The sequence below is a fragment of the Triturus cristatus genome, chromosome 6 (assembly GCF_964204655.1).
Source record: "Triturus cristatus chromosome 6, aTriCri1.1, whole genome shotgun sequence".
In the NCBI taxonomy this organism is placed as follows: domain Eukaryota; kingdom Metazoa; phylum Chordata; class Amphibia; order Caudata; family Salamandridae; genus Triturus; species Triturus cristatus.
Genome location: NC_140589.1, coordinates 1,845,435,102 through 1,845,449,764, shown reverse-complemented (window position 1 = coordinate 1,845,449,764; position 14,663 = coordinate 1,845,435,102). Strand labels below are relative to the sequence as shown.

At 45.0% G+C, this 14,663-nt stretch overlaps 1 protein-coding gene across 2 annotated transcripts in view; it reads left to right on the top strand.

Annotated features, from left to right (window-relative positions):
* IFT172 (intraflagellar transport 172) overlaps nucleotides 1–14,663 on the top strand; it is a 1,173,227-nt gene that overhangs the window by 300,295 nt on the left and 858,269 nt on the right. For both annotated transcript variants that reach the window (XM_085613308.1, XM_085613307.1), the window contains exon 13: nucleotides 3,757–3,860. In XM_085613308.1, the coding sequence (XP_085469434.1) occupies nucleotides 3,757–3,860 (104 nt within the window). The remainder of the gene's footprint in view (nucleotides 1–3,756; nucleotides 3,861–14,663) is intronic.

Genomic DNA, 14,663 nt, shown 5'->3' with positions numbered 1-14,663 from the left:
CCTGAAACAGCAAGTTCTCTCACTGCTTCAAAAGCATGTAATAGAACTAGTTCCCATACAGCATGAAGGAACAGGAGTTTACTCCCTGTATTTCCTCATCCCCCAAAAAGACGGTACTCTAAGACCAATACTGGACCTCAGACCTCTTAATCTTTACATACAGTCAGATCATTTTCACATGATCACTCTTCAACAAGTCCTTCCACTGCTTCAACAAGGCGACTTACTTGCCACACTAGACCTCAAGGACGCCTACTTCCATATTCCCATACACCCTGTTCACAGGAAATATCTAAGGTTCACAGAGGACGGCCAACACTATCAATTCAAAGTTCTCCCATTCGGGGTGACCACAGCACCCAGAGTGTTCACAAAGTGCCTTGCGGTAGTAGCAGCGCACTTGCGAAGGCAGCAAATACATGTATTTCCATACTATTCAGTTGCTACACAGCTTGGGGTTCACAGTGAACTACACCAAGTCACACCTTCAACCCTCCTATCTACATCAGTACATGGGAGCCACAATAGACACTTGCAAAGCTCTAGCATACCCCGATCCAGCCAGGATAGCCAGTATGCAAACCCTCATCACCAAACTTCAGTCCCAACACTCTTCCAGCCCGAGTGTTTTTGCAACTCATAGGAATGATGGCCTCTTGCATTTTCATTGTACCTCACGCAAGACTTCAAATGCGCCCTTTACAGGAATGGATTGGCACGTCAGTGGAACCAGGCTCAAGGTCAATTTACAGATCTGGTGTTGGTGGACAGCCGCACACATCTCTCTCTGCAGTGGTGGAACACACAAAACCTTTCCAGAGGGTGGCCGTTCCTAGAGCCAGTTCCACAGATAGAACTAACAGCGGACGCATCACTCGCAGGCTGGGGAGCCCATCTCCTAAACCACACAGTTCAGGGCAAGTGGAACACTCAACAAAAACAGCTCCACATCAATCACCTAGAATTACTATCAATATTTCTAGCGCTAAAGTCATTCCAAGTACATCTCCTCCACAAAACTGTCATAGTCCGCACCGACAATATGACGGGCAATGTATTAAATGCAAAAACAAGGAGGAACACACTCGTTGCAGCTGTCTCAACTGGCGCAATGCATATGGAGATGGGCCATTCCACAAACCATATATATTCTGGCAGAACATCTTCCAGGAGTGAACAATCAGATTGCGGATCTATTGAGTCGTCAGACTCCGCAGATACACGAATGGGAACTTCATCCGCAAGTTCTGCAACCCTTTTTCCTTATGTGGGGCCATCCAGACATAGATCTGTTCGCCACACACACAAACTCAAAATGCCCAACCTTCGCCGCCAGGTACCCACATCCGTTGCCCAAGGGCAATGTGATATGGATGAACTGGTCAGGCAGATTTGCGTTCACTTTTCCGCCACTCCCACTCATTCCGCTAGTAGAATGCAAGCTCAAACAGCAGTCTCTCAAGATGATCCTGGTTGCTCCCACATGGTCACAGCAACCATGGTTCACAACACTACTCAAACTCTCAGTAGTTCCACACCAAAAACTACGTCTCTCTCCAAGGCTGCTCACGCAGAATCATGGAGAGATAAGGCACCCAGAATCTAGCAATCTGGCTCCTGAAATCCTAGAGTTCGGTTGCCTCAACCTTCCCCCGACTGTATGAATATTATTAAAGAAGCCATACGCCCCTCTACAAGAGCTTGCTATGCAGCTAAATGTAAAAGATTCATCATTTACTGCAATAACAACTAAATTGACCTGCTAGATGCTTCAATTCAAAACATTATTTGCTGCATCTACAAAGATGCAATCTGGCATACTCATCTATAAGACTACATCTGGCTGTCCTTGCCGCCTACCTACAAAACAGACATTTGTCATTGTTTAGAGTACCTGCTATCAAAACCTTTATTGAAGGCCTTAAAAGGATAATTCCACCCAGACTGCCACCCTCTCCGGTGTGGAACCTAAACATTGTTCTTACTAGACTCATGAGTCCCCAATTTGAGCCAATACACAAATGCGAATTACAATTTCTTACATGGAAAGTAGCTGTCCTTGTCGCAATCACCTCTCTCGGGAGAGTAAGTGAGATCCAGGCTTTAACCATACAAGAGCCATTCTTACAAATACATCGTAACAAGGTGGTTCTTAGGACAAATCCAAAATTTCTTCCCAAAGTAATCTCTGCTTTCCATCTTAATCAATCAGTAGAGTTACCAGTATTTTTCCAAAACCCTGATTCGGTAGCAGAAAGAGCTCTTCACATGCCGTCAAAAGAGCTTTGCATTATTACATAGACAGGACTAAAGCCTTCAGAAAAACGAAACAACTGTTTGTAGCTTTCTCTCCACCTCATAAGGGCAACCCCATCTCCAAAGCTGGAATTGCAAGGGGGATAGTCAAATGTGCTACCAAAAAGCAAAACGTACATTAACAATTCCCCCTAGGGCGCATTCAACTCGCAAACTAGGGGCTTCCATGGCATTCGTAGGGAATATTCGCCTAGAAGACACTTGTAAGGCAGCAACATGGCCTACTACACACACCTTCACCAAACACTATTGTGTAGATGTGCAAGCGAAGCAGCAAGCTTCTGTAGGCCAGACTGCTCTTAAGACACTTTTTCAAACTACTGTAACCGATACAGGCGACCACCGCTAGGGGAGACACTGCTGTACAGTCTATGCACACAGTGTGAATTCTGCAGCTCATATTCCTCGAACGGAAAATGCAACTTACCAGTATGCATCTGTACTTGGCATGTAGAGCTGCCGAGATTCACACGCCCACCCACCTCCCCGGAACCTGTATCTGTTCCAGTGTTATCTTACTTAGATACATTCACATGAACATCTCTTCTGTTTCTTACAAACTCCATCATTTCCCGTCATGGCGAAAAACAATCTGAGGATGGAGTCGATGCCCATGCGCACTATCGTCCAAGGGAGGAGTCCCCTATCTCGTGACGACAAAAGACTTCTTCCAAGACAACAACAAGGTGCAAGCATCCGAGCCCAACACCAGATGGCGATCTATGCATACTGTGTGAATCTCTGCAGCTCTACATGCCAAGAACAGATGCATACTGGTAAGTAGCATTTTCCTTTTAGGGGTAGGCAGTGACCCAGGAGACCACTGCCCACTCCTAAAAAAGGATTTTAGACCATTCACAAAGGGGAACCCCTTCCCGTTTGCAAATAGGTTACCACCTCCTTTAAGGCGTCAGTAGAATATTATTATTTTGCTATTGGATTTCAGTTTCAAAACATGAATACATTCCATAAGGAATTGCTGATTCGACCATTCCCCTTCCAATAGCAATTTCCTAAATCCGTTCAGCGATTCAGTAGCATCGTACCAACATGCTAAATGTTTAGTACATTTAAAAATCAAATTTTCTTGTTGCAAAACCTTTGATTTACTGCATCACAAGGTTTGCGATACGAAAATGCATTAGTACATCTGGCCTCTATATTTCTAATCTCCTTTCTCCAAGGTATAGTTTGAGCTTGCTATTCTATACTTCTATTCTATGCTTCCCTTTGTGATGATTGTTGTGAATCCTATGATGCTGAATGAAAAGTTGCTTATTGTAGCCCTAGTTCCTTATAGCTACTTACTTACATGTGATTCTAGATCATAGTACTTTCATACATATTTATCCAGACTGTTGAGCACTTTAGGGTTCCACAATCTGAGTCTATGCTTTCACCATATCTCATTATTCCTATTGTCTATTGTTCCTCACACAGGTGTGCATGATCTTCAATGCTGGTGAGCTGACTCTGGTTGAATATGGAAGCAACGAAATCCTGGGTTCTGTCCGCACTGAATTCATGAATCCCCATCTCATCAGGCGAGTCAAACACCATTTCAATAAAGGCAGGGTTTAATGAGACCTTTCATAACAACTGATGTTTCTACTGGACTGTATATTTGAGGAAAGTAAATTTACTATGTCACTAAGTCGAAGAAGTGGTCCAGCAAGGCTCATTTATGCCCAGTGCATTTAAATGCAGCAGCTGCCCCAGATTACTACGTGATTAACATCCATAGTTGAACAATATATATGTTGTACACCAGGAATGAGCAATTAGTTTTATTCAATCATACTTTCTGAATTTCTCTCGAACGTAAAATCATAATTACAGTGTTAGTGTACTGCAAAGAACAGGTATGTTTTGTATGGTTCAAACTTCTTCCATTGTACAGTAGCCAGAAAATTCTCCACTGAGTATTATATGACTCAGTTATATTACCCCTTTTCATACAAATACATTTTTCTGTTACTCAGGAAGCCCCAGATGATACCTCTTTTCTGACAAGCTTTTAGCCTGCACTACTGCTTACCATCGGGCTAAAGAGACCTCTGGTGTTTATAGTAATCTTGTCATCTTGTTAGACGTTTATCCGTCTGTGCATACGCTGTCAATCCTGCCATTATAGTTCTCTAGAACTAGAATATATATATATATATATATATATATATATATATATATATATATATATATATATATATATATATATATTCACTGAAAAAACCATAGGTTTCACACATGTTATAGTTAGCGGAAATTTTACTGATAAAAAACCAATGAAATTCCCCCGTTATAGTTAGTGCAGGCAACTATAACTCACGCGACCGCAATCCTCTGCTGATGCTAATACTGTATTTAGACACTTATTTGCCCATGTCTTCTTCCATACATTTTTAGCTATACATATATTACAAATATTTTTTTTTCATAAAGACACATATGTCATCAGCAGAAGATTGCGGTCGCGTGAGTTATAGTTGCCTGCACTAACTATAACGGGGGAATTTCATTGGTTTTTTATCAGTAAAATTTCCGCTAACTATAACATGTGTGAAACCTATGGTTTTTTCAGTGAATTTGCAAGGTTTTTTAAATGCTAATTCCTAACTATAACGTGTGTGAAACCTATGGTTTTTTCAGTGAATTTGTACGTTTTTTTAAATGCTAAGTTACTTTACGCCATTCGTGGCGTGCGCGCCCACTTAACGCAGTTCGTTCCGTGCGCGCACCGTGCGCGCACAGTAAGCACGCGGTGCGCTTTGCGCACCGCGCGCCCACTTTACGCAGTTAGTGCCGTGCACGCACGGTGGGCACGCGGTGCGCTACGCGCACCGCGTGCCCACGTTACGCTAGATGGGCCATGTACGCACGATGCGCTTCGCGCACCGTGCGCACATGGAGGACATATGATGCACTTCGTTTTGAAAGGTAATATTTTAATTTTTCGTAATTTTTATAAGCCATGCACAAATGGTGCCCTTCGGGCACCATTTGCACACGGGGTGGACAGAGTGTGGATAATTTTTATTTTTATTTATTTTTTTTTAAATATTATAGTTTATCTCAATTGTTATAAGCCATGTACAATTGGTGGCCTTCGGCCACCAATTGCACACGGGGTGGGGAGAGTGTGGATAATTTTTTTTTTTATATCATTTTTTACCGTACGCGTACGGTAAGCGTAATCGGCGAAATTAGCGAAAAAAAAAAAAATCCCGTTTTTGGTCTTGGGGGATCTTTGGGGACTCCCTCAACATGGCTATGTGTGTGGGAGCTGTCTAAACAGCCCCTTTACATGTTTTTTTGCTTTGTATTTTCATCATCACTCTCAGTGCGAGAGAGAAAATGGCGGCCGCAGCTTCCTGGTTTCGGCCGATTCGAATGTTTACTAAGATCTAAGAGCCAATCAGAATCGCGCTCGCGCACGCCACCGTACGCGTACGGTAAGCGTACCGTAAGCGCACCGTAAGCTGGCTCAGATATATATATTGATTTAAAGGCTATTTTCTCAGAATCTACTGAACAGATTTACACCAAACCTACAAAAGGCACTTCCTTGACCTGAGGACTACCTCTCTGCCAAATTTCAAGTAATTCTGTTCAGCCGTTCGGGCTGTAGCCCTGTCTAAAGGTCCTATGGAAAAATGCATGGGAAAAACGCGTTGTGGGACCCCCCTTTTATCTCTGCCCCCGCTTGACGAATCCCCCCGAGACTTTCAGGGTAGGAGCGGAGCGTAGCGCCCCACCTATTTTGAAAAATTCGCGAGGATTAGTCGACCGGCGCCAAAGTTATTCAAAATAGAATGTTGCGGATTTCCTATGGAAACGTGGTCCTAACTATAACTACCTACTGGCGACCGCCAGTAGGATATATATATATATATATATATATATATATATATCTATATATATCTATATATATATATATATATATCTATATATCTATATCCTACTGGCGGTCGCCAGTAGGTAGTTATAGTTAGGACCTAGTTACCATAGGAAAATGGCAACATTTTATTCCCGATAACTTTGGCGCCGATTGACGAATCTTCGCGAAATTTTCAAAACAAATTCTTTGTTGAGATCAGCTCCTATGTTGAAAGTTTGGGGGTGATTCGTCGTCAAGGGGGGGGGCCGAGAAAAAAGGGCGGTCCCAAACTATGTTTTCTCCATGTTAGTTTCCATAGGAAACTTTAGACAAGGCTACAGGTCGAACGGGTGAATGGAATTACCCCAAATTTGGCAGGGAGAAGGGTCTTGGTCTAGAAAGCACGCTTTTGTTTATTTGGTGTAAATTCGTTCAGTAGTTTTTGAGAAATATCGAAATTTACAGATATCGATATTTGGGAATTCTGCCATCTGATTGGCTGAGGCGTTACGAGCACGAGCTTGTTGCTGATTGGCAGCGAGCGGTGCGAGCAGTTGCAACTAGGAAGTGTTGGCCGCTATTTTGTGATTCCGTTGAAACGAGTAAGGTGAAAAAAGGGGGAAAAAAGTGGGAAATAGGAGGGTAGTAGCACTATAACCTCTGTGGGGTGTTTAGGGTGTGCTATAGAGGGGGTGCGAAGTGAAGTATTTACCCCTACCGATGTGTAAGTGGTGGGCTACGGAAATTAAGTGAGGTATTGGGTAGAGTCTGATGCGGGTTAGGTGAACTGATGCGGGACTCGGGGATTAAAGCGTGAGCCCAAATTGTGTGTCTTATGCTGTGAAGTCATGTGCTTTGGCCGCTGTACTACAGTTGTGGAAGTAGTGTCCGGATGTGTTTATAACTACTAGGACGAACTACTGACCCGTACTGGTATGAAAGTCCTGGGGTACGGAATATATGTGAGGTATTGTCGAGAGTCTCATGTTGCTAAGCTGAGCTGCTGCCGGAGTCGGGGATTAAAGCGTCAGCCCAAACTGTGTGTCATATGCTGTGAAGTCATGTGCTCTGGCTGCTGTGCCACATCTGTGCAAGTAGTGTCAGCATGTAGTTATAAGTACTTGGATGAACTTTTGTTTAGAACATTGTAGCTTGTGTATGGTGCTTAGGTGGTGTTGTATAGGGAGTGCGAAGGTAAATCAATATGGTATGTGTAGAGCGCAAACTACTCACCTCTATGGGTGAGTAGAGCTGGCGATTAAAGCGAGAGATCTGTGCTGCAAAGTGAGATGGTCTGGCCGCTGCGCCACAGCTGTGTGGAGAATACATTTTGGCGAGGGTGAGGGAGTTGGCGTTATATGGCCCTAAAATAGGGGGCCTAAGTTGTAAGTTATAGGCTGACTCTAAAAAGAGCCCTTGTGTTCATTAGTTGGAGCTACATATAAGTGCGGATGCACAGCTTCAAGTTATTCAGGAAAACTCGGTTTCCATGATCTGTGAAGTGTACTCCATCACTTCTGTATATATCCGCCATATCAAAACGTATGTTGTTGTTGTTGTATATGGACCTCATTTTGTGGTCTCTGAGGTATGTAGAGACAGCCTTGTTGACTTTTTTCCAAGATTTTTCAATCTGAGGACAAAATTGTTTGGACCATTTCCACTTCTGTCTTTGGCATATATTGGAATATACAAAGACAGTTTGAGGTAAAAGTAACATCAATTGTCCAAAGGTGTCCTTCATAAGCATTTCCAAATCTACCCCAGTCAATGTGCCTAGGTCGTTTCCACCAAAGTACACAATAATGAGGTCAGGGTGTTGGAGATGCAAACAGGTTTTAACCAAAGGCAACAATTGGTGCCACTTCAATCCTCTCTGTCCAAACCATTTAATGTCCACATTTTGTAAACCTAGGTCTAAGTCAATACGTCTCTGTTCTGCATACCTCTGGCACCACAAAACATAGCTATGTCCTACGATCCACACTAGCATTTTGAAGGTATGGCTGGAAGGTATGGAAAGATGTCTGTAGCTCATGCAGTTCCTTCGTAGAATAAGAGAGATGCTTAAAGATACAAACGGTACCTGATTGGGAGATGAAAAGCATTGTTTTTTAAAAGTAGGGTGCACATTCGTTTTGTGGAAAAGTGTGTTTGTGATTGGTTAAGAAAAAGCAGTTTGCACGTACATATTATAGTACATATTATAGGATAAAATGTGCTCAACTCAACCACACCTGCTACTTTCATTTGGAAGGCACTGTTCGAACTTAAAACAATCGTGAACTTTTAACCTGCACGTGCTGTTAAATGTTCAAGAAAATGTTGCAAAAAAATATCGTTAGGTTTAAAAAAATTGATGAACTTTTAACCTCCACGTGTTGTAGAATGTTCTAGAAAGTGTGTTGATAGAATATGTTGCATTTCTGACTTCGATGTGTACTTGAATATTAAAAAAAACTATTTATATGGAAAAGTAGAAAGACAGTAATAGAGAGAATTTTTGAAAGCTAAAAGAATCAAGGAACTATTGTAATTTGTTCTTAATTGCCTACTGGCGGTCACCAGTAGGTAGTTATCACTGTTAACGGTCAGAAAGTGTGGTGTTGCTCAGAGTGGCATGGTGGTGATATGATATGGTGCTACACTCGGGTATGAAACCGAGATCCTAAACCATGAGGTCATTGCTGTAAAGTGATGTGGTCTGGTGCTTGTAGCATATGTGTGCAAGTAGTGTTAGTAGGTGTTTATACCATACAGGGAGTGGGAAGCGAACTACTGACCGCTACTGTGTGTTGATAGTATACCGGAAGCGGGAAGCAAAGTAGTTACGCCTACCGGTGTGAAGACTTGGGGATGAAACCGAGCTGATTGCTGTAAAGTGATGGGCTCTGGGCGGTGTAGGATACTAGCCGCTGTAGTATAAGTGTGTAAGTAGTGTTAGTATGCGTTTATAGTATATAGGGAGTGGGAAGCGAACTACTCATCCCTACTGGTTTGAAGACTCGGGGATTAAACCGTGAACCTAAATTGTGAGCTCATTGCTGTAAAGTAATGTGCTCTGGGCGCTGTAGCATACTTGTGGAAGAAGTGTTAGTTTACGTTTATACAATATAGGGAGTGGGAAGCGAAAGCCTTACCCCTACCGGGGTCAAGATTCGTGGATGAAACTATGAGCTCATTGTTGTAAAGTCATGTGCTCTGTGTAGTATTCCATTGTAAGTCATAGTAGAATGTTAATATGTAATTCTACTAGAATCTAAGGGCCATATTATCAAGGAACGGCGTTAAAATTATCGGCGCTTTAGTGGCTGGAAACTGCCGCTAAAACGGCGATAATGGGCTTGATAATATGCCGTAGAGAATTCCAATAGAAGCCCATGTTAACACGAGAACATGGGCTTATATTGGAATTCTCTTCGGCATATTATTAAGCCCATTATCGCTGTTTTAGCGGCAGTTTCCTGCCGCTAAAGCGGCGATAATTTTAACGCCGTTCCTTGATAATACGGCCCTCAGTATGTAATGTTAGAATGTAGGGCTGTCATGAGGGAAACCTTGCGGAGTTTGTACATGGTGCTGGATTAGACAGTTGCTTTGCTGTCTGCTCCTGTTGGTGGTTGTTGCAGGTGTCTTGTTTTCTTGTAATAATTCTACTTATTGGATTCACTGCTGTCTGCCTCTTCATTACATAAATTTGGCAACGAGTGGGAGAAGGCAAAAAGAAGGCACCACTCAGCAATATTTCAAAATTGCTTGCGTTGTGCTGAAGACCCGTTTTGTACGTGTAGCTGTTTCTACTCATGCCAGGGTCGTCGGCTCATTGAACTATGTCATCCGACTTCTGGTAGGATTTATATTTTTAGATTTTGTGCTTCCTCTGCTTCTTCACTACATTCTGATCGCTGTACTACACGTGTATAAGTAGTGTTAGTATGCGTTTATACTAACAAATGCATCATGGTAGTAGGGAGGGCGACCTCTCAGGCGCAGTTCATACAATGTCCCGGGGTGTGCATTCGCTGGACATTTGTGTTTGCTATTAGAGGGTGGTGCATGGCTTCCACCCTATGATAGCAGATACTTGTATGACTACTTGAAGTGAGAGGAGGAAAACCTCGTATCGCTGTAATAGAGGGGATGCAGATGGTAAAAATGGAGAGAAAAGAACAAACAAAAAATAAAAGCGGGGTCTCTTTTAAATGAGGCCCCTGGTGGGTGGGTAATATTCCGTGGCCAATCCAATTATTATATTGCGGGTTCTCTGTAGGACTGGGGATCTTAATGGCACATGTAAATTAGGCGCGGAAGGGCACAGCCTAGGGGAGCGCCACCTTCCCGGGTATTGTTTACTAATTGTTCGAGGGGTTCGAGGCCAACTGAAGTCCGGGGAATGCCACACTCCGGGTCTTTATTAAAATATGCAGGGTGGGCCTCGGCAGTCCCTGAAGCCTCGGTGGTGCTAGGCAGTGCCTTATTTGTTCTGAAATCACGCAGACAGTACTTATGGTGTTATAAAGTGATACACTCATAGAACTCTTGCAGTTGTACAATTACCCAGGCTTCATTTGTCTAATAGTCAGTTAGATTATGTTTGGTAGCTGCACTCTAATATTAAATAATGTTGTCCTGAAAATCTCCTATAAACAGATGATTTTCACAATAAACAATAGACAAGTATCGTCGGAGAAAGAAGACCTATACACTCAGTTATTTACTTGAAAAAATAAGTAACCTTTATTAAAACAGAAATAAATAGAAATATAACTTTAATAGAACAGTATAATAAAAAAAACGTGGGTTGGACTCCAGTGGAAGCAGCGTAGGAAACCTGCAAGACAAAAATGAAACATAAGTATGTGTGCTATGTGGAAGAGGTAAAGAAAGGTAGTCCGAATGAAAGGACCATAGTGAGAATGGAAGGGAGGGGGAGTGAGAGTGGGTGGAAGGAAGAAGGAGAGGGAGAGTTAAAAGAAGAGAGGGAGGAGGAGACAGAGCGTCAGCCTATTGCACCCAGCCCTTAGTGTTTACCCTCCGTCACCCATTTGTGTAGGATGCTGGGGTCTACGAGAAAGAGTGTGGTTCAGCAAGTCTTTAAAATTAAATACATGAGGCCAGAGATTATGGGCCATATTATGAAGGAAGGGCGATATCATTATCGCCGTTTTAGCGGCAGGAAACTGCCGCTAAAGCGGCGATAAAGGGTTGATAATATGCCCTTGTGAATTCCCTTAGAAGCCCAGGTTATGGTGTGAACCTGGGCTTTTATGGGAATTTACAAGGGCATATTATCAACCCCTTATCGTCGCTTTAGCGGCAGTTTCCTGTCGCTAAAGTGGTGATAATGTTATCGCCTTTGTTTGATAATATAGTCCTACAACTCCTTCCCCCGCACTGTGCTCAATTGTAGGTCTTGCACACCGAGGCTTCACTGCTCACCTGCCACCACTGGTGTGTCCCATGACGTGTTGGTGCAAGCACCTAGTCCGGGGTATGTTTGTACGATAGACCAGGTCTCCAGTTGGGGTCGGTGTCTTGGTACCACGATGGAAGGTGTCGGAATGCCAGGGCATCATTGCGTGGTCAGCTCCCGCACCGCCCTGCTTGTGGCAATCAATGGAATGTCTGAAAAGGGAGAAATAATTTAATGGTGGAAACGTCTGGAGGTAAATGAAGGTTTATTTTAAGCTTGATAGAAAATAGGAGTTGAGTGCATCCTTCGTTTTTGAAGTACGATCTACCAACTGTTAGTGGTAATTTTGTTTCAAAGAGGAGTTGGAGTGCACGAGAATACACAAGGTTAAATAATATGTTATGCCAACGTTCACATACAAAGGATCAGAGCGCATGCTAGAAGCATAATGTGCGCGTGTAATGAAGTGGCGGGGATCCTGTGTGCATGTGCACTTAGTAAGGAGCTCACTACAGTGTCCTAAAAGCCAACGCCACGTGTCTGTAGGGCAACGCTGCCCGCTGGCTCAGGCCTACAGTACGGTCCAATAGGTCCTTAAAATTAGACCGATGTGACTGAATGAGGTCAGAGATCACATCATTACGCACGGCAACATCACTTTTTCGCAAGTGTTCACTCAGGGTTATGCACCCCACCTCTCCCGCAGAACCGCCCTCAACAGGTGTCTGTAGGGCAGTGCTGCCCATAGGTTCAGGCCTGTTCGAGGCATGTGGGCTGCTGAATTCATATCTGTGCATAGATCGCCGCCTAGTATTGGGTCCGGATGATTGCACATTGTTGTCCTGGAAGAGTCTTCGAAGTATCCTGAGATGGGTGACTCCTCCCCTGGACCACAGTGCGCATGGGCATCCTCTCCATCCCCAGATTGTTTTTTTCCGCCATTGGGTTCGGATGCAACTATCTTAGCTCAACTTCGGAATACTTAGTTTTAGGCCAAAAGGCCTATAGTTTTCGTCGGTACAGTTACCGTTCGGTGTCGACTACTTGTTCTAGTGCTCCACACCCTCTTCCAAATTTCGCATCGAATTGGTCCAAACTTCGACGCTCCATCGACGATGGAATCGAGAACTCCGTTCAAGAGGTGTCCGTTGTGCCACGCCAAGTACCCTCACATCGACGTCCACCCGGTCTGTAACAAATGTCTCTCGCCGGATCACGACGAATCGAAATGCATGGCCTGCGCGCGGTTCCGATCCAAGAAAACTCTACGGAACCGACGGGCAGCGAGGCTCGAGGCGCAGCAGGCAGCACCCGCACCCACCAACATATTCAGCACCGAGGACGAGGACGCCGAGAGCGTGGAAGAAATACTATCTAGCCCCGCTTCGGAGCATGCTTCCCGATCGGACGACGATGACGAAGAGCTCTTTCGACGTGAAGAAGCCGTCGACGAGGTAGGGTACTTCGACGAAGCCTATGGGGCTGAAGAAGACAGCTCTCCCGAGGAGTTAGGCCAACCCGTCGAAACGGAGGCCGAAATTAGTCGTCAGGCTCCGGTCGAGGGATCGCCTTCGGGCCTTACCCAAGACCTAATCCATGGTTCCTCGGCCCCGCCTTCCGGCCCGGCATCGAACACAATGCAAGAGCCAATATTACCCAAGACGACTGGGTTGTTAAACCCAAAAACATCCATCGCTCCAGTCCCTTCAAAATCGAAAGCGAAACTGGTGGTGGTCGGATCAAAGGCGTCGAAGCAGTCCACTACCCCGGCGCTGACGCCGAAAAAAGTCGTCGGCTCCGAACGCGTACAGAAAGACTTCGGCGCCGAGCTCACCGCAGCAGACGCGGTCGACGCACAAAAGAAGCGCGCCCTCGTGCACCACAAGGCACCGACACCTTCGGCGCCGACACCGAAGCCCGTCGCCTCCGCAGTCAAAATGGCCGCCTCGGCTACGTCGACGCCTAAAGCACCGATACCGAAGAAGTCCTCGACTACATCGACTATCGATGCATCCCTTCAAGCCAGTGACCCCCTTCCGACAAAAAAGTCAGGGTCGGCCTCCACGCCTACTACCAAGATGCCCACCAAACCACCATCTCAGTTTGCTGTGCAGCAGGTCTCTGCATCTCTACAACGTATCCGGGACCAGGTAGCCCTCCACTCTACCTCGGGTCCCCACACTACCTCACCCTGTAGAGTGCACTCGGAGCCCACCAACATTACCTTTGGGCTGCCACCGACATCGGCACCGAAACTCTTTCAAATTCGGACACGTGTCCTCCACACACAGTCCACCACCTCTGGCCTAACAGAACAAGACCCTTCAGGGCCACAATTTCTCGACGCCGACACTGGCAGGCTCATGCTCCACAAGCACAAGATCACGCCAGTCAGGGAAGAGGTGCCATACAAAATTCCTCTTAAACGCAAGCTACCGGCGGAGCAGGAACCAGTGCTACAAGAACACTTCCATCCCCTCCAACTAGCTCCGCAGTCCTTTTCTCCTACCCCTTCTGAATCGGACCCGATGCAGGAATATGGTGGGGACGATACCATCTACCCCGAGGACGCAGATCCCGATGAAACACAGGATCCTGATCAGGCATGGGATGACCCCACAGACCCAAGTGTCACGCCACATGCTCAGGATGCGCAACTCTACAATATTAAAACGTCTCCTACAGAGGACACGGCCGCATTTAATGCCCTTATCGAACGGGCTGCTGCTCATCATGGGGTGGAACTACACTCTGACGCCATTGAGGAGGACTTCCTGCTTGACACTTTCGCATCTTCGGAAAGAACTGTCAAGACTCTGCCCATGCTTAAAGGGGTTCTGAAGCCTGCCAAAGACATTTTCAAGGACACCACAAGAGCCAGAGTGTTAAACCCCAGGATTGAAAAGAAATACAAGCCTGCACCTGATGACCCTAAATACATTAGGGGTCAGTTGCCATTAGACTCTATGGTGGTTGCCAACGCTCGCAAAAGAGCCCACTCACAGACAACTGGTAATGCTCCTCCCCCAGACAAAGAGTCAAAGGTCCTTGAAACATCTG